Source organism: Coloeus monedula (assembly GCF_965178545.1).
Source record: "Coloeus monedula genome assembly, chromosome: 11".
In the NCBI taxonomy this organism is placed as follows: domain Eukaryota; kingdom Metazoa; phylum Chordata; class Aves; order Passeriformes; family Corvidae; genus Coloeus; species Coloeus monedula.
The window spans coordinates 7,911,416-7,932,947 of NC_138791.1; the positions used below are offsets into that span (position 1 = coordinate 7,911,416).

General features: G+C 36.4%; 1 protein-coding gene across 1 annotated transcript in view; it reads right to left on the reverse strand.

Moving 5' to 3' along the window:
- Positions 1-21,532, reverse strand: part of ERC2 (ELKS/RAB6-interacting/CAST family member 2) — a gene marked incomplete at both ends in the record, with an annotated part of 345,331 nt that overhangs the window by 170,738 nt on the left and 153,061 nt on the right. Inside the window, one exon of the mRNA XM_082289123.1 lies at positions 8,006-8,141. Within this exon, the coding sequence (XP_082145249.1) occupies positions 8,006-8,141 (136 nt within the window). The remainder of the gene's footprint in view (positions 1-8,005; positions 8,142-21,532) is intronic.

Genomic DNA, 21,532 nt, shown 5'->3' on the forward strand with positions numbered 1-21,532 from the left:
GTGGAATGCTATACTGGACAGTCATGTGCTGAAATACTAACATCTAATATAATGAGGTTATTGATGTAGAGTTGACATATAACTCGATTTGCAGATGCCCTACTGACTAACCTTTTGCAACTATATCTCAGTGTAAACCTGTGGTAATTATTGCTGGGTAGGGAGAGTTGGTTTAACTGAACTATTTCCTTTGATGCATGTGAATGGAATTGCCCCCTGGAGACTACAGGAGTCCTGCATGTGTGAGTTATTACATATTGAGGGGAAGAAAAAGAAGTTGTATCACATTAAATTTTTTCTGTTTCCTATTGTCGCAGTTTTGCTTTTTCCAACAGCTTTTCCTTGCAGTGCCTTGCCATACATGCTCTTTTCAACTAACAAAGCACATAGTAGAAATAACTGATTTTATTTAAACATCAAAGTACTTGTCAATAGTTGCACTTTACAGATTTCTGAATAACTACAAATCTAGAAGTCCACATTTCATTCTTGGGTAACTTGAGCTAGTGAATTAACATTACACAGACAATACTGAAAAACATTAAGTTTCTGACTTAACGGTAGAAACTGAGAAAGATGAGAAAGTCGGTATTCAGACTTTCTGATATGGGATACTCTACAAGTCTTTGTAATAGTGCAAAAAGTGCATTAAAAATTATGCATAATATTCTATTATACTGTGTACTTGCATAAAACCCCAAAATTAATAGATTGTGATATTTCTAAGAATAAAAACTGTTATTTTATACTTACTTGTATAATGGAATACAGTAGTCAAAAGAAAGGATATGACAACTACATAGAACAGTTTTGCTGATAATGCTTTGCCCAGTACATTTTTTTTTCCATATTATATCTGGTTAGACCAACACAGCACAGAACACTGCATGACTTCTGTCAACCCACCAATTATGACAAAGGAAAAAAATTTAAGAGGCTGTGATTCTAGTAGAAACTGATCTGCAAGTGAGATTTTCACATGTTGTCTATAGGGACATTTTATAACAGGAGTGGTTTTGGCTTCTGGGGATTACACTGCACAACGAAAACAAATGTCAAAGTAAATCCCCCAAAAAACCCACTTCTGGTATTGATCCTCAGACCTACCAATCAACCTTCCTGCCCTCCGTAGATTCTCAAATACCTTTCTTCATCTGAAACCTTTTAGAAATATTTACTTCAACGTAATCTTAAACTACTGGCTGAAGTTCAACACACGCTTCAGCAACACATATGGAATTTATCTATACGGAACTGCCACAGGCCAAGGAAGGAAAATTCCTAACTGTCCATCCATGTTTACAATCTGAATTTATATTTATATTATGTTGGAAATCTGAAGGTAAGTACACTAGCTGTGTCTTCAACAGTCTTACATGTGTTTGAGTGGATTATCGTGACATTTGTAAGTATGCATATCCAATCTGGTAATAATTTTTTAATATATTGTACTACAGCATCACAGATTTACTAATTTTTTTCTATTTCCTTGTCTTCACTCTGAGTTGTGGGGTTTCTATAGAGTCATTATCAATGAGTACAGAACAGACTTTTGTTAAATATCTATTAAAAATTTATGTTCAGCTCCACGAAAATAACCACTTCAAGAAGATGCAATTCATGCCTTTTTCCTAGATATTTACAAGAGAAAAAAAAAGTTCCCTGAATTGGGTGAAGCTTATAATATGCTACACATTTTGCTGAAGGCTGGACATTTTTGAGCTTGTAGTTTCTACTACACACTATCTTGGCAAAATCCACCCACAATTAGAGAAGCAGAGAAATACCAAAGAAGTACCCATGAACACATCTCTGCCGCTCACAATTGTGCAATCTCCTAAATTCTCTCCATTTTCTAGTACATAACTCTTGCTTTATAAGGGTGAAACTATCTGATATGTACATGAACACTCATTTTCTTACAAATTGACCGAACTTCATCTTAACCACTCAAATACAAAATTTTACAGTCCCCAAAGAAACTATAGTTTGAAACATACAATACCATATGCTAGTTTTCAGGCATTAAAATGAAGAGAATTATGTTGATATGTTAGAGAAAACTGGCATAAAATATTGACTTTCACATTTCTTCATATGTTCATTCATTAACTTCATAGACTATACAGAGTGAACTTAGCCAAAAAAATTTCAAAAATTGCTCACTTGCACTTGAAATCAACTCACTTATTAAAAAGTATTTGCAACAGCTTCAACAAATATATCCAGTCCCAAAAAGAAACCAAACAATTTAGTGCAAAACTTTGGAAATAAAATTGTCACTGAAATTATTTCTGTATGGGCTACAATAGTAAAGAGAACATCTACAACATGAGATGATCACAGTCTTGAATCTTAAACATCAGATGCATCATTACACTTCTGTTTTAATTGTAGAAAAGTTTTGGTAAAATAAGATTTTAACTCACTACAACTATAATAGAAATTAATTTATATTCTGCATTTTCCCCAAACAAGGCCATGGGTACTTTTACAGGAGAACTTAATTCTCTGTCGCTTACCCCATCTTCTGAATTTGTCACTGAACTGGCTCCAACAAACAGCTTACACAAGGATTGAAGGGCTTGGTGTAGCTGACTCTTATGCAGACTAATAAAAAAGCTAGGTTTTGTTTCAAAATATTCCTATCTGATAGCAGAAATCTTAGGGAGAAGGAAGATCTTCACAGGCATTGCAGGCCATATCTTATCCTTCCTCTTGTCTCTGAACATATTTCAAAAATCTGTCTAAAATATATCTCATCTGCGTGTTCTGATTGCTCACATTATTAAGAAAGGAAAATCAAGAGTGGTCACCTCGTTCCCCTCAACCTCTGCCCACAACCAAATGAGAGGCACCGAGCAATTCTGCAAATCCACACATCAGAGCTAGACCACACCTTACAATTCACACACACACATTGTGGAAATCACAGGAGTGGTGCAAATAGGGAAAATCCCCATCTTACCTCTATCTTCTGCCCTGCAAAAATTACCAGCTTTCTATAGACAGAAACACACAGAACCCCTAAACACTGAGAATTATTAAAGCTGTCCAGAAAGATATAGGTCTACCTTAGGATGGATGCTTAAATTAGAATTTACTTTGAATACAATAGCTCACGATTTTGACCTCTTAAAAGGTTGTGCTTTGTCACTGCATATGAATTTCAGCACTACTAATACAAAGCTGTGTGTTTATGCAATGAATTCTCCCCTGCCTTGTGTCAGCTCCATACACTAATGCCTGTCTGCATAGCAGGCAGGACTGCTTCCTCTGTCTCTGCACTGATTACACTGCTCTGTTCATTTTTGTTTGCAAGACTTCATCTCACAGCCTAACTTCCTCTTTTTATTAATATTATACTATCAAAGCTTTTGAGACAATGCAGTAGGAAATACACTGCATTAAGAGAACTCATAGTAAATTCATAGTAATGGCAGGTATACCCCTTGTTTAGGCCATGCTATTTTATAAGACACAAAAATAACGTACAGCAATGTGCAACATGTTGGGTCTATTTTGTATTTTTAGAGTTATCATGGAGTTGAAAATTATATGGTGAAGCACACAGTGACAAATAAAGAAGCAAATCCAAGGTTAAGGATTCATGCTGACTAGCTGTGAAATCTCTTGGGAGCTATTTTCAGTGATTAAGACATCACAGATATTCACATGGCAAGAATCAGAAAGTGGTAATATTAACAAGCCAGTTTTTTCAACTCTTTTGACAGGACTTCCTCCTGATCATGTTTTATTCATTACTTAAGACCAAATTTCCAGCCAGTATAGAGTTATTGGAAAACTGGAACTCTTGCCTTGCCTCACTACATCCCATGAAAAAGCATGACTGACAAGCTGAACTCACTTTAAAAAGTGAGCTATTTACACCTGGGAAATGTACATGTGTACACAATCTGTTCCACAGTACTGCAGGCATAAACCATTGATCAAGCTGCATCTATATGATATTTGAAATCAATGAGAACTACACATTGTCTCACTCAAAAACAATATTGTTACTGAAATATCTCTTTTCCGCATGTGGATTTCCAGCCAAAGAAAACCCAAGCTACCTCAAAGAGAATTGTGACAAATTACCCAAACATTTAAAACATAAGGAGAGTCAAAAACTTTGCCAGAGAGATGAACTGGAAGAAAGGGGGGAAACACCCAGAAGCTGTGCAGATCAGGGCAGAATAGGGTATTAAACTCACTAACTTTTATTCAGGTTCATCCCTGCACTTTTTTTGTGACACGTATGCATTGGACAGTTTGCACAAAATTTCCACAAAGAAGTGTTTCTAGGCTTAGATCACTTATTGAATTGATATATTACATCTATGAAAAGCATAATCAGACAAAAGTGTATATTCAATTCCCTTTGAGGCTATGACATGAGACACATAGGAACATTATTAGTGCACCCTCTCATTGCTTACTCTAGAGAAACAAAAAGACTTTGTTGTTGTTATTACAGCAGATTTGAAAATCAGAATCAAAGCCAAATGCACTCAAGTTCTCAGTGTTATGCAAATGTTTCCTTTCCCAATTCTACTGAGGTACCAGTGTTACTGGAAGAAATATATTCCACGCAGAATCAAGAAAAATTAATCTCAGGGAATAAACAAGTCTCACATCTCTAACGTTTCAAGATCCTGCAAAGAGACTTGAAGAATTACTCACAAATCTATGACATGATATCTGTATAGTTTTTAGGTCAGTGTTTCTCAAAAAGGCTTATCATTTTTAAGACTGACAAAAAAAAGAGAGAAAAATGAAGGCATGAAAAATGAAGACACCATTCTCAAAAAAATTCATGATAAAGTGTTCAAGGTCCAGCTCTCCTGCTGTGATGCTTTATGTAATATATGACCATCATGTCTGGCAAGATTCGCACAGGTCTGCCCTTGATTTGTGTTAGGAAAAAACAGAAAACCTCACAACTATTCTCCATTTCCAAGAATTAATCTGGCTCCCTGATGTTTCCAATTTTACAGTGATCCAAAGAACCCCCCAAAACCACACCTGAAGCATCACTCACAGTTAGAGGATAGCTGAGGGAGACCAAAGTGAATTCCCTCCCCAGGCATCCCAGAGCACTCTCCATCACAGCAGTGGCCCTGGAGTGCTGTGAGATGGGGCCACCAGAGACTCAAACTTGCCCTGCAAGCACTGACACTGGGACATGAACCAGCTTTGAGATGCTTTTACCTGAAAAGATTGTGAAAAGTGTCACCAATACACATGGTGCTACAAGCCTCAGGAACTATCACATACTGTTGAAGCTTCCAAGAAACTACAGACTTCTGAACCTCTTCACAGCCATCAGAGAGCAGGTGAACAGCTAAATGGGTACAGCTTCAGCCCCTACATGAGCTGTACAGAATGGGTGGCACTTGACAGCTTCGGTTTGCCCTGAGCAGCTCCTGAATGGTCCATGGACAATCGTTCTCACTCTCTTATTTCATCTTTTCCACTACTTCTGCAAAGGGACTGAGACTTGGCTGGAGTAAATGTAATTTGACCAGTGTGACTGCTCTTCAATTCTCAGCTGAGCTTATCACAGCCAGGCAACAGCCAGCTTATCACAGCTAGCCAACAAACACAGTCATTACATCAGGCCAGAGAATTTTAGGATACACTTTTCCCCTAACAGCTCAATACATCATTCACAAATGTAACAAGTACACTGTAGACACAAGCACTGTGTCTTATAAATGCAGGGTGTTTCCACTAAAAGCAGTAGAAGTTATTATGAACAGTAAGAAAAGGTGGTCAGATCCCTATGGTTTACTAAGATGTTAATTAAACATTTATTGAAATACCAACTAATATTGTTTTTAATTAGCAGATGCATAGTACTACAAGAATTTTTTTCAAAGTATACCATGTATCTCACATCATTTGTCTCGCCAAAAATGCTGCCTCATTTGAATCCTTACATCACTGCTGTTACTTTTTACACAACTCCATGAAGGAGGAAAGGCTGTCTTAGAAAAATTATGAAAAAAATTTCCTTTCTATATGAAGGCTAATTGACTGGAGCTTTAGAATTTGTTCAGCTTTTCAACCAGTTAATCACCTACTTATCAGATTCATATAACAAGACTCAATGTTCTCACCTAGCATTTGTAATTACCTTACACATATAAAACAAATAAACTACCAGTGAAAAACTTTAAATCAAAATACTTCCCTATCAGCAGAATAAATGTACATCAGAGTCATGTCACCTGCACTGTGACATGACTATTCAATGTCAGAGTATTTACTTTATTTGCAAGATTCACTACAGTGTTTTTGTAGAGCAATAAAACCTCCCAAATCATGCAATCCCAGGGAAACCTCAAGATAACATGCATTTTTCAGCATTAAGAAATGCTTGAGAAGAAATAAGCCAAGGAAATGTGGAAATCTTTGACACAGGAAGTACAACAACCCGTTGTGGTAGCTGATTGCCAGTATGGCAGAGAAGGCAGGATTATCCCTACCAGCTATCCAGCAGCACAGACAACCAGGACTCCCTTTCTCCTGCTGTTCTTGCAGCTACTGGGAATGTAGAGCACCTACTGATAGGCAGAGGCAGCTGGGATTCTCTCCTTTTCACTTTCCCAGCAGCCCAGCAAGTGAAGAAGGATGGGCCACAACACACACCAGATATATATATATATACATACACACATATATATATATATTTTACTGAAAGTAAAATGTTGAAGTACATCATATAAAAATATTGACATTTTAAGGCATAGTAACAAGAAATACCAGTTCTTGGTTAACTGGTTTTCATAAATGGTTCTCAGGGTACAGATGCTTTACGGGAAGTGAACGACACAGAAGAGCTATACACCAGATGGGGTATTTTCTTTCTAAATTCAAGCCATTCAGCCTCACCACCTCCATTTGGTATACCCATTCTCATCTCATGACTAGAAACCTCCAGGTATAGCAGTTACATCAAAGATCCTGAGAATGGCTTCTATTCTCTAGTTACCACCCCACTGTAATAGATTTCCAAAATAATACTGAAAAAATAAGCTTAATTTATTCTCTTTACTGAACCACTGTAATTACAAGTAGCTGTTCAACACTGAAATTTAATTTTGATCTATCATATTATCAGACCAAATCCTTCACAAGCTTTTATTGCTATACCACGTGCAGTGGAATGCATGGTGATGCAATCAGTATGTAATGACCAAGGCTGTAAAGTAAACGTAACACTGCACAGATGCATAAATAATGTATCATTTCCTGAACTTGGTTCTGACATAAAGCTTCACCAACACAAGCCTAAAGAGAGATGTGGTGTTAATTTTTCCGTTTTGCATATAGGAACACATGAGAAATACAACCATATGAAGCATGAGAAGGTCAAATTCCATCCACTGGAAATTTTCCAGAAACACATTATATTAACCAGATCAAGGCAAAATTGATACTTTGCACTGTAAATTGCCTATAAACACTGGGCATTGAGACATTGATGTTGTCAACAGAAATCAGCACTTCTTTTCGTGGTTTTTCAGAGTCAGATCTCAGAGAGTACTTTTCAAGTCAAGCATCAAATTTGTGGCCTTGAACACAAGTTCCCTGGTATGTAATGTATCACTTAAACAGATCAGCTTAAGAACACTAATTTCTCAACCACTGAACTCAGTAACTCACAAACTGTAGAAATTCTCCTGGAATAAGTCTCAAAGTCTCTCTGAAATACAGAAGAGATATACAAATACCTTTTCTTTCCAACTGTAAGAAAAAACAGTTGCTGGTGTAGTAACTGTGCAGAGGTCTTCAAATTCTATTGGTTTTTTCCTCACCCTAAATAGTAAATATTTCATGGATACAACTGAGGTGAGCAGTGCACCCTCTGGTAGAAGAGGAAGGAGCCATCAGCTCTTTGTGGGAAGAGATTCATTACACATTCTGGAAGACACACAGTGGAACAGAAGTGTATTTTCTTCGATAGCTTTAAAAAACAACTGAAAAATAAACTCACTTGTAAATGTTGGGAGTTGTCCGTCATGTTGTCCTCTCGCCTACGAACTTCTTCCAACAGCTGTGCATTCTTCTTTTTCTCCAATTGCTGATTGTGCTTCAGATTGGCAACCTTCTTGCTTTGGTCCTTCATATGTCTAAGAATTGCACACACACACACCCATTAGTATTAACGACTGCAATCACTTCTCTCACAGTAGAGATTAATTTTGTGACTACAACACAGGACATCAACTCTCCAACAGACATGAGTACTCCAAGTATCAGTTGTACTTCAAACTTCATCTTGTTTTCAAGATGGCATTCCAAACCAGCTTTCAGATTATACAGTGGTAAAGCAATCATTTGGGCTTACAAGATTTTTCCCTTTTTATGATTTGCTCACAAAAACTCATACATATTCTGAGCTCTATACAGAAAAATTGTTGACAGAGGGAGATTATCCAACAATCCTTACTCAGTGCACTCAGGAACAATTTTAATAAGGGCTTCAAATAGTATTAATTTCAAAGAAAGCAGAAGTTGAAGGTCATGACTAATGTATGTTGCAAAATTCTATTTTTATTCTATTTTATTTAAAACCTGGACTACAAATACAGTGTTTAGGAGGATTAAAGTGTGATGGGCTAGAAGGTCAGGTCATAAATATGACATGATGAATAAGGGATGCCTTTACAAATAGCTTTGTATGTGACAAAAACATTTCTATCATTTTTAATAATGGGACTACTTTCTACAAAAGATAAGCAACAAACAGATTTAGGAGCCATTCCTAAGAAAATGAAACAATCTTTGCCACCATTACATGTTTTCTTTTGTTAAGATTGTATTAATAAAAAAAACCCTAATTGTTTCAATATTTAATTATCTTTTATTGTGGATGTTATTAATTAAGTTACCAGAAGCATTTCTGAGACTTAGCATACACCTTTTTAAGAAAGAAGGCAAACTAATTTTGCCTGGTAGGTAATGAAAACATCTCCTTGCAGTAATACTTCCTACCTGCTTGAATTCTTAGATATTATTTTCTAGACTTTCTTTGACTTGAAGGAATTTGTTCCCTTTTATCTATAAAAAATAAAAGTCACGTGCAAATTCCTAATGAGATCTACTCACTAATCCTATTGTGGCAAATGAAGAGAATATTATTCAATGTCCAAAAGGACTACTGAAAATCCCTCCTTTGCTTTCACATCAGAAGCAGTGAAAAAAGTTATAGAATACATTTCTTGCACAGATTTTATTATACTAAAGAAACTGGGTCATTTGATATTTACTTCTATCATTGGAATCTTTGTCCAATGATAATTGGAATCTTTGGTTTTTTTCACTATTTATTTACACTGAAAAATTAAGAATTAATATGCAATCAATAAATGTGCCATGGTATTAAAAATTCCTAAAAGACACTTCATCTAAAAGTAAGTATGGCACATAAGAGAAAATCTAGTCAATTATAACTAAAGAAAAACTAAGTGCAACTTGCCCAGAAAAAAAAACCATATACAACTGGCTCAAATATAGGTTATTTGCTTGCAACTCCAAGTGAAAATCAGTTCCCTGTCATGAGTCTGTCCCATAATTGCAAGCACAGACTTACTCAGCATAAAACCAAAATGAATATTGGAAAAAAACTACTTCCACAACTTCATATATAAACATATTTGGTAGGAATTTTGGTGGTGCAATATGGCTTTGTGCTGTTAAAACATAAATTGGTTTCCAATCTCATGTGGAGTAAATGATAAATTCATTTAAGTTTAATCTCTGAAACAAGTTCAATTTTATGCCAATGCTAGCCGCTTCTTTCATCACCCCTCCCTCACACAACTTCCCATTTCAGCTTTTGTCTAATGCCACACTGAAAAGCAGAACATGGTAAAGCTGCAGAGGAAAACATCTGGTGCCTGTGATATGCAAAATCTTGAAGAGAAGGAAATAAAAGAAAGCTCTGTCATGGACTCTCTTTATTCCACAACTGGCTACATACCTATGGAAATGAAAAGGCTACAGTTAAAAAGCCTAGCTGAGGAATTTTCTTTTAGGCCTGCATTACATGTACTGGGGGGAGTTCGTTGCAGCAAATAAGTACAAAAACATATTCCCCACCAGCTTTTTTTTTTTTTTTAATACCAAATATAATCCTTGACCAAGTAGAATTTTTGAGTTGCTTGCTCTGGAATGTTTTCATGTGGCTCTTCTGTTTCTAAAATGCCTTTGAATAAAATAGAAGATTAGGATAAGTAAACAATATGCATGAGAAATAGAAAAATATTTGGGAATAGTACCCAATCAGCATAAAATATCATATGCCATGACCATAGAGGATATAGGAAAAAAAATCCACATAGCTTACCAGTAGCTATGCTGATATGAATAGTTGACTCTACATTACTCCTTATAATGTGGAATTCATTTCATGTGTTCTGCTACACTGCTTGAATTTAATGCTCTAAGACCACAAAATTCATTAGACAGAATAAAATGAATAAAGGACTACTGCTTAAGACAGAATAAAATGAATAAAGGACTACTGCTTAAGAGATGTGTCTTTAAAATCTGAAGTGTGTGTTGTAGGGGTCTGGTCAGTAGAATTCCTCTTACCACCACAAGTTAATAGCTTTCTGCTAGCACAGCATTTTCTGATAGTGTCATTGCCCCTGAGCAGGAAGATGAAATCCACAGCTCTCTGATTTTCCACATTGTTATAGTTCATTTTGAAGTCAGTCACCTATTATCTTTTAGGGTTAATTTTATTATTATTATTATTATTTATCTACTCTCTTTTAGGTTAATTCTTTAATCTCTGAGCCAGACATTACAGTCATCTCAAGCTAGTTATTAACCAACACTCAGCTGCATTTGTGATTTTACAAACTTCACAGAACTGGAAAACCAGGCTACAAACGAACTCTAAAGCACCCAAGTCCACAGTACACTGAAGTGGTGCCAACACTATATCTGGATTAAAGAAATGATGTTCTGAGCTCGTAAACATTTAAGAAACAAAGCAGACTGAAAAGTAGCATAGATGACTAACTCTTTGCACAGAGCTTTATCTTGGCCAAACATTAAAAAGTAGGATTAATGACAGTTTTTCAGATAACAAATTTACATGTGTTTGTGTTGTGAGGGCTAAAGCCAGTCAGCAACTGCTATAAAATATCTAGCAGCTTAGGAACAAAAAAGAATTCAGAGTGAAACTAAACTGTCTTGAAGACAGATCTAGAATATAAACACATCTTGAATGGTTTATAATAAAAATAAATTTTAAAAAAATTTAAAAAGTAAGTAAATTCTGTTCTGTTCCAGGATTATAAATTGAAGGATGTTATAGGCATCTCCTAGCTCATTTGGTAATTCAATATCAGAGAAGCAGTATTCAGCAAACACCCATGCCACATAAATACTAGATGCCAATAATATTGGAAGTTAATAAAGAAGAGATGTACACCAGGTAAAAGAAAAAATTCTAAATAAAACCTTAGTATTTTAGTAGATTAGACATTCTCTCGCTCCTAAAGAGAAAAAGATTATATAAAGTAACATACCTCTCTAGAAGCTACCTTACTACTCATTAAGTTTATTAATTTCTTATGCCTAGATCAAGACATTGCTCTTAACTAATATTCATTCACCTTAGATATGCTACTCCATAAAAATCAGCCCCATTCCTCTTCCTGCATCTTTCTGACCTGGGATAATTTTTTATCATCTTTCTCAACACATACTGTGGACAATGATCCACAGTCATTAATGTGCACCTTGACTGGGCACTAGACATAAAATCAGGTATCTAAATGACAGGATTGCCACACCTCTGTTTTCCTCAGCATCCAACAATTTTTTGAGAAAAGTGGCCTCAGAATGCCAGCACTGGAGTCAACAGACTGCAGCAGCTCTGACTTCTCATACTGCTCAAGAACTATCATCTGCTAAATATTTAGATACACTCAGAGTATCATAGATCCAAGCCAGACAGAAAAAAGGAAAAGACAAAAAATTCTCAAACAGCCCTTTAGCTTTATCTCTTATGAAGTCCAGCCCAAAGAACTTAAGAGGCCATCAATCTTCCTGGGCAAACAGCAAGATGCCCTTACCTCAAATGCACTGTTCATTCTATTTCATCTTTTAACTGAAATGTCTTTGTAGCAAACAGACATCAGTGCCACAGAGATCCAGACCCTTGATCAGCAGAAAGATAAACAGCAAAACAGTAGCAGCACGTAGTTCCTGCTGGTATGAATATAACTGTGATAACCACACTTTAACCATGTTTGGGGCTTTTTCTTGTTCTGGAGTAGCACACAAATTGATCTCGTAGGTCTAACTATAGGACATTTAATTTCTTCAGTTCAACTTTTTAAGGCAAATATTAAACACTAAGTTTCTGCATATATGTGAGTAGCAGTCAGATTTTATTTTACAGTAGTGTGTGTTGTCTAACCTCCAATGCTTTCATCTCTGATAGCTATAGAAAATCACACTATTTCATTAAATTCCCTGCTTTAATTAGCCACCTGGGTACCTTGGCCACAAAGCTGGTAATGTCAGCCAAAAATAAGTGTTACATGTTAGTATAGCCTTTACTCTATTTCATAAAGGTTTTTTTTCCCCCCCTCAAAGCATCCAAAAAATGCAGACATGCAAAATACTCCCAAGAGAAAAATCTGTAACATTTTCTAAAGGAATATGTCTCTGCAATAATTTTAATCACTTTAAATAGCATTTCAGTGGGACCAGCTGTCTGCAAGTCAATCAAAGAATTCTCCAGTATGCAAGGAAGCTGCGCTCCTCAGCAGACAAAAGATAACAAAATCAGAGCGCAAAGAATGTTTTCAGGGAAACAAGCAAAAATAGAAAAAAAACCAACCCCAAACCAAGCCAACTATATCTATTTTATGAAATACAATTTAGTCAAAACAAGTAAGCTATGTAAAATAAGAAATTCTCAAAAATGTGTTTTAAAATTCAATATAGTACTCTTATTTTAAATAAACAAACACCTTCACCCATTGTTCTAGGAAGGCACTGGGTAGAATATTACCATCATCATTACTTGAAAAAAAGTATTTTTGTTTTTAGCAGATCATCTCTTTCTCCTTTATAAATAGCCCACACCTTTACAAAGAATTTATGTATGTGAGCAGTGAAACAAATCTTATCATTTTACTAGGCACTCTGGGTCTCCACAGCTAGTCATGCAGAAGACCTGATCCTGTAAATCCCAACCACGTGAATGTCCATTCCAAATTACATTACTTCAGTAGGACTCAGTAGAAATACTCCTAGCAGTTCAGTTCTCACTGTCTTAAGAATGAGAGTCTCTGCAGGTGCTTCACTGAATCATGACTAAACCAGCATAAGGGTAATGCTTCAAAATGTAGGTCTAACTTCATTGAAATCCAAAAGCTAGAATTGTGTTAAGATGTAAGCAAAGTACTGTTTCTGGCACTTTCATGGAATTAAAATGCACTTGCTACTAACTATCTCTAAACCCGAAAAACAAAGCTGGGTTGGCGCTAATAGACTACAAACACCACAAGAGATGTTAAGAGGGGTATTGACAGACACATTCCTGACATAAACAAGGACACTGTTTATTCACTTAGAGCCCAGAGATGGATTTTTCTGTAGAAAATAGATATTACCATGGTAAGAAAACATCTACTTGTGACATGCTGAATTTTTAATATAACAAAGAAAACATATCTTGAACAAAGGCAATTTTTTCTAAAACAAAGCCCTCATGCTTGACTGCTGAATTAATAAGTTAGACTATAGCCACTGTAAGTTTTATAATATGGTAATAAAAAAACTAATCAGTGACTTTCTGTGCTGTCATTTGCATTTAAAACTTTCATGTTGGTTTTTTTTTTCAATCAAGATCCTATAACCTAAAGAATTATTAGTGTCCAAAACTTCTTCTAAAATCTAGTATCTCCTTATTCTTAGCTTTTCTTATTTTCCTTTTGTTAACTAATACAATTATCACACTGATAACAACTTAAATACCTTAAATGAATAAACAAAAGCAGCTATCCCAACCATTAAGAAATTAATTGGTCTATCAAATTTTAACATTAAAAGCAGAAATACTCCTACAGCCAAAGACCCTTTAAAAAGCTCACAGATTAATACAGACCACTACATATGCACGGGGGAGTAAAGTGTTTTGAATGCAAACTTCTTAAAGGAGAAATAATAAATAAACAAGTATTCCTTGGTTTTGTTACACATACTCAAAAGAAAGCAAACAAAACCAAGAAATGTTTACATGTCTATTTTCATAAAGGCCACATCACTTTGGAGGAATACTTCATTCCCAGATCTCAATGAATTTCTTTATTTGCATATCTGACTAACCTATTGCTAACCTATAAAAAAACAATCCTGTACATCCTGTCTCAGCATTGCTCTCCTTGCCTTCATTATTCCAAAGCAGAAAATCCAGCAGACCTTATTCCCTCTCTTTTCCTTTTCTCTATGAAAGAACTGTATCTTCCCCTCTCTATTTCCCACTGAAAAGGAGCAGGAGAAAGACTTCAACTCCCTTTACAATTGCTTAAACTCCTAACCTGTGTGACAACATAACCTGTGACCCCACGGCTGACCCTATGACAAAATTTCATTTTTACAGTTGTGCTATTTGATCTTGTAACTAAAAAAAAAATGCATTCTACAGTGACATAAAGGGAAGCAGCTCGGCTTCCTTAGCATGTCTATTATCATCTGGGATGAGAAAGAAAACTTGAGTGGATGCCTCCTGGAGAGACAGGAAAATGTTACCAGCCCATTGCTGGATCCCCCCTGTTGCCAGGATGGCTAACAGGACATTAAGACCTTCCCACAGGAAAGAAACTTATGAAAAATGAGTAAAATTTTGTTGCCTTTTGGAGAAGAGACTTTGGAGGCAGGTAATTCCCCCCGGTTAACCTTGGCTAAACTGACTTTATCTTATAAAATAAAGGCCACTATTTTCCACATGCCTGAGAAAACATTATTACAAGAAATTAATATAATCTCTCACTGAAGAAGAATGCTTGCTCTTCTTTCTGCCATTCACCTGGTGCTGAGACTATGGCAAACTCCATGTCACAGTTCATCTACACACCAGAGCTGGGAGGTACCCCTCTGTGCTCTCTTTGATAGAAAGAACTGGAAACCAACCGACCAGCACAAACATGGGACAAAAAAAAAGTCATCCAAACCAAATAATATTTTTAAAATATCTAAAAAAAAAAAATTAATTCCTATATCACTTATTCTCCAGTTGAATGCAAAAATTCCATAATTCCATCAGAATTAGCAGCTAAGATAAATGAATTTTAGTATAGTCAATGTTTTCATTACACTTCCAGTTCCTATTACTGATGGCTTACATAGCTACTTCAGTTTCACCCAAAGGAGCAGGCCTGCCCACAGAGATCTGTAGGTCTCAATGAAACCCTTCTTCCCATCCCCTTACACTCCCCCCTTTAAATATCATTATTTCAATTGCTTGAAGGCTGGCTTCAGGTTTCTTAATATTCACATTATGACAATTTTTCAGCGAGACAATTACTTTGCCTCCAAATGCACCACAAAACACTATTATTGTCCTGGGACAACCAAGAACTCTGCCTGGTAGAAATAAAGCAAGTGTCACAGAAGTCACTGAAACATTTCTCACCTCAAAGACAGAAACGTGGGAAGAAGGGTTTACCTAACACAAAATCTGGGAAGTTTTCCAAAATCTTTATTTAAGAAGTGTTTAGTCTGACACAGTTCCCTCATAAGCCCTGGAGAGACGGTAGAAATATCCACATGAGGATAATGCATGAATGAAAGAGACGTACGAAAATCCTGTTCCAAACTATGGTTCATGTCACTTTGTTTCAACGCAGATCTGCACTGAAACCACTGAAACTCCGACCCCGTGCACTGCACTGCTGTCTTCCTCAGCACATTCCTGCTGGATGACACTCTACATGAACATGTGTGAAATTTGTACCAGAAGACTCATCTGTCACACATCTCTCTCGTACACCCAGGATTGTCGTGCTTTTTCTTCTGATCTCCTTCTTTAAAAGAAAAAAAGAAAGCGCTGCTGATGACAGCACACTAGATGAGAGGGATATTTGATCTGATTTAATACAGCAATTGCTTGCTCAGCTATTTTATTAATTGAGACCATTAGCAATAACTGTAAGCAGTTACTGGAAATCATTTGTTGCCTGAAATTTGCAACCAAGAGTTGCAGCCCTGCTACTGCTCCATCAGCTCCCTCCCAGCTGTAGTCCAGAAAAGCTTTTTTCTTTAAAATACCAAACAAACAAAGCATCTCCACACAAACAAACAGGAAAAAAAAGCTCCACCACCTCCTGACTCTGTACAGTTTTTCTCTGCATCCTACTGCTCCACAGCATGTCCAGCCCAGCCTGACAGCAATCAGGATCACACCTCCTCTGCAGCACTCCATGTTTCATTGCAATTTCCTTCTGGATCAAGGCTTCTGATTGCAACTCCTGGCTCACCCTAGAAGTTCTCAGGATCAATCCAGCCATTACCATTCAATACATAAATCAAGCTTTCCATACTTTTGCAGTAACTTCTTCAGATGTTCAAATAAATCAGGTACACTTTGTATGCCTCTTGTTTAGACATACCAACTTCCCCTTATTATAAATCCAGAGCAGAGCACAATCACGTTGCCCAGGTATGCTGCTCCTGCATTGTGAAAGCAAACAATACGAGTGGAAGGAGCAGTTCCACCAACAGCCCAATTCCTAAATTTAGTGCCCCTGTCTCTTTTCAGTCACAGCTTTTTGAGGGTAAGCTGTGCTATCTCACAATGATTCTTCACTCACACACCCCTCCACCAAGCACAGGGAATCCTGACAGCTTTGAGCCCAGGCAGTCACCAAGCTCCCCAGGGAGTGCTCTGGGGCTACTTTATTCACAGGTTCAAGAGGTAAAGGAATCTGCCCTTTGAATCTTGCCCCTGAGGAAAACTAGTGGAGGCAGCAGGTCTGGAGAAGCATAAGAAATATTGATGTCTTGAACCAGTAACCATGAAAGGGAAGAGTAACAGCTCCTTATGTGCTCTCTTCCCCAACACAGAGTTGTGGTATCACATCCAACCCAATCCAAAGCTGATATTTTTCCTTCAGCAAGGTAGAGCTCTTTCCTCCTCATATCCACTTTATACTGCATATCCATTTACTTTATGGAGTATTTACCCTCCAAATCAAATCTCAAAAAAACCAAATCACTGTGAAATGAAAAATACCCTTCCCTTATTTAAATAATCCCATTCTACTTTAACCTTTGCGTGGCTTTCAGCAAACTGAAAGTACAGAACTAAGCAGACAGGTTCAGCAGTGAGTGGGATGAAATTGAACAACAGCGAATCCTCTTGTCCCAGGTCCCTGTTTGTATCTTTTTATTGTTCATCACTATGATTTCTGCTTATTTTTAAACATATTATTTTACTTTTTTGTCTTAAGAAAGTAGAATTCCAAATAAATACTTTCTACATTACTATTTCTTTTAAAAAATGAAATTTACGAAAGTTTAAAACCACACATGTAATCAGATAAATCTAAATAATCTGTTCTCAAAATGTCATCTCCTTCAAAATGTTTAAATGCTAAAATATTGGTTCTGCATATGTAGCAAACAGACTAAAAGAAGAAGACCTGTCAGCAATCTGCCTGTTATCCAACGTGACAACTATGTTTCTCACTCAGAATAACCAGTCTCTCAGAAGAGTAATGTATATCACAGATTCTCTCAGTTTTCAGTAGTACACTATCTCAATTTCTCCAGGGAAATTATCTTTGAACAACATATCACTCTGCCCTTGGAACCATCAAACTGACATTTGACAAAACTGTGGATGGCTGCAGGTTAAATTTAAAACTCTGTTGAACCTTCCCTTGCACATCTCACTGAGCTCTGGCCTCCCACGGAAACAATTAGGAAACATCAGTGCTGGTGGGAAACTTTCTAGCACTGGTCAGTACAATACACATGGAAAAAATATTCCATCTCCTCCTTATGTGCAGGTAGAAAAGTCTGGGGAGTACACAACCTGCTGTAACCTAAAGGTGGGGAGATGTCACTGTACTGATGGTTGTGCTCAGAGTATTTTTATCTTGTACAGGCAGGTGCACACGGGGGGATTATGCCAATGTATTCGATTTTCTTGTTTGTCATCAGAATCGACAGCCCACCATGTTATAAAACAGATGCAGCATTTTTCTAACCATAATAACCTCACAGAAGTATGGATGACTAAAATGACAGCTAAGAACATACTGATTAGCAGAAATTACAGAAATTAATAGATTTGTTTCTTAAATTAACTTTGACCTTAATGAATAGTCAAGCTAACAAAACACTTCACTGAATTCCCACAATAAATCCTAATCATACTCTACAACTTAAACTGGGATTCTAGGAATGGAAGTTGGCACTGTTATGAGGACAGTTTGCTTCAACAAGGTCAGTTGGTTTTTTAGGTCAATAAAACATAACAGAAATTGCACCTCCAACTGCTGAACAAATGTTTCTGCATACCAATCACCGAATTGCAGTGAAATCAACCATAATGACAACCACATAGCATAATACCTTTCTTTAGGCTCTCTCGGGCTAGAGAGATTTTCAATCAGTGTTGAGTATGCTCTGATAGAAACGCAAAGTGGTCACATTCAGACAATAATTTCATCATAGCCAACTCCAGAATAAATGCATTTAATTAACTTCTGAAAAAAAAAAAGGTTCTGAAAATAAATTGTTGAAGTATTTTCATAATCTGGGTGTAGTAACTATCCCTTCAAGCACAAATGTGCTTGAAGTAGATGGACAGTAAATTTAGAGTTCATCCAATTCTTTACTACAATCAATAAGCCTAAAATTTCAGAAACAAAATTTTTCAGCTGCAAAGTAACTTGTGATTGTGAAGTGCACTAAAGCACATCAGGGGGGGAAAGTCCTGTCAATCTTTTTGCAATGAGCCAACTTTAGCTGTGCAGTTCCAAGACATCCCTGTCAGAAACTTCTCTGACATGTCTGACCTGTGAAATGTGAATTGTGCTTGGTTTTGAGGCCGACCAAAACTTTCCAAAGTTCTCCCAAGCTCTGCTTCTTTATGAATAGAGAACAATGCTGTGCAAAAAGTACACTTGGACAGAAAAATTATTAACACTTCAGAACTGAACATATTATAAAGGCAGATTGAACTTTCATCATGATTCTAGTCAAATGTGTTGCCTGGCAACCTGGAACCATATCTGCAAACGTAACACTTGGGAGCTGAAATCTACCTGCAAAGTCTTTGCAGTGTACACCCTCTCCTTTAACTCCAGTCCCATTGATCTATGACAAAACACTTTTGCATTGATATTGGTGAATCTGTCATCCAAACCATATGCAGTAACTAGTTTCTAAAACACCAAGAAGATGTTTTAAGACTTTGCTAACTTACAGTTTACAGCCACCCATAAGCATGAGAAAGAAAATTAACATCAAGGCCTACTAAGAGAAAAAAAAAGTCAACTAGATAAATTTTTACTTCCAACAAGCACCACAAGACATGTAATACTTGAAAAGTTTACTCAGAAACAGTGTGCAAAGACAAATGCCAGCTGAACTAATCTACAACCTGGAAGAATGTAAAACACGAACCTAACTAGATGAGGTTATATACAAACACAGCATAAAAAACACATACAGACAACTCCTTTACAGTTATGTGCTGGTCCAGAATCTGGCCAGCAAAAACAGCTAAAGGTTTCGGAACCACTGCAACTCCTCGTATTCTGTTTGTAAACAGTAAAAGGGACAATGGCAAAGTATTAAGAGTAAGTCCCTGATCTTAGGTATAAATCTCTCTGTATATAATGGTCACTCTTCATTACCTGCTGGGTTGGGTTATCTACCAAAAAATTACTCCCAATGTTGAACTCTCTAAACAAAGGCAACATAAGCAAAACCCAAAGAAGAAAAAAATCTTCACACAAAACAACATATAAATTGAATATGTTGTTAATAAACATTTTTTTCTTACAGGCTTTCAAGAAAAAGATTAATTTTCTGTAAAGTTTCTGGTCTAGAAATGAAATGACCAAAAACTTCACGACAGGGACAAGCAGAATAAAAACAACAAAATACAAACAGAATTTAATAATGTGGAATCAAAATAGCCAAATAAATGAAGCATCAATGAAAACCTTCATTGTGGAAGGAGCATTAAGTAGGAGAGCAGAAAATACTGACCTGGAAGTCAAGCTGGTTGGAGTAGGGATGAAAGCAGCAATTTGGAGAAAAACAGATAGGGAGGAAGACAGCAAAAGAGAATAAAGGGAGGAACACATTAGTTCTTTAAAAATATAACAAGCAGATGTTATATTAACAGATTATCCAAAAAAAAAAAAAAAAAAAGAAAAGAAAACAAATAAGGAAGGAAAGGGAAGGGAAAGCAACAACTAAAATAAAATTTATGCAGAGATATATCCTTGCTGTGCACTAAAGAAAACAAACTTTAAAGTAAAAGGGCATCTTGTCACTGGTAGGTAGCAGAAAGACATCCATATTTATAACCATCCAAATGCATATACACACCAAATAGAACAAATACATTGGATGAATATTGGTAGCATTTGCTGCCACACAAAAATCTCATCATATGCCACAAAGTCTTTCATTTGACCCTCATTCATCAAGTCTTCCAGTGGAAGTCAAAGAAGCTAAACAATTTGGCAACTTGTTCAAAGATATTTAAAAGTTCACAAAGCACTGTACCTAACAATCAAAGATTTTACTCCCTACCCCAGAAATGCAGCCCCTTCCAATGCTGACAGCAAATTTTTAATTCAGTATGAAGAAGAGAATTAATACTTCAGCACTGAAAATACCCTGATTTTGGTAATTTAATTTGTTAAAAAAATACCTAACATGTCCTTTTCAAATAAGTAAGGCCAAAACAATCCCCATTCAGCTAGACTAATCCTTAAATCTGTCCCTGACACACAGCCTTTTGTGCACTTAGGGAAAAGAGCATATTTAACAGCCATAAAAGTACTTTTTTTAAAATGCAATTATTCCATATGCTGATGATTTGTCTCTTGTGCATTGACTTGTCAGTGCTGTGTGGACTTACCTTCATGAGAATTCAAATCCAAATAAACTCAGAATGAATTAATTGTAGTCTGAATACACATCTGTAGTGTTATATATCTACTGCATATGAGAAGTAGACAACCAAAAAAAACCCTTCTTGTTTAAGAACAGTCAGGTTTGTCTCATAGCTAGTATAATATTTTTAAATGGACTTTTATATTGCTGCAATCTTTGCTGAGAAGCTACACTTAGCCAAGCAAATGATCAAGTATCTCACATACCACTGGGGAAAAGTGGATCCAAGATTTTGCAATCTTCACCATGTTGTCATCAGTTTCTTTCTCTTTTCAGTCTAAATCTACCAGTGGATAGCTTCTCTTGCATTATGTGCCAGTACCCTTTTACTGAAATCACTCTTCTT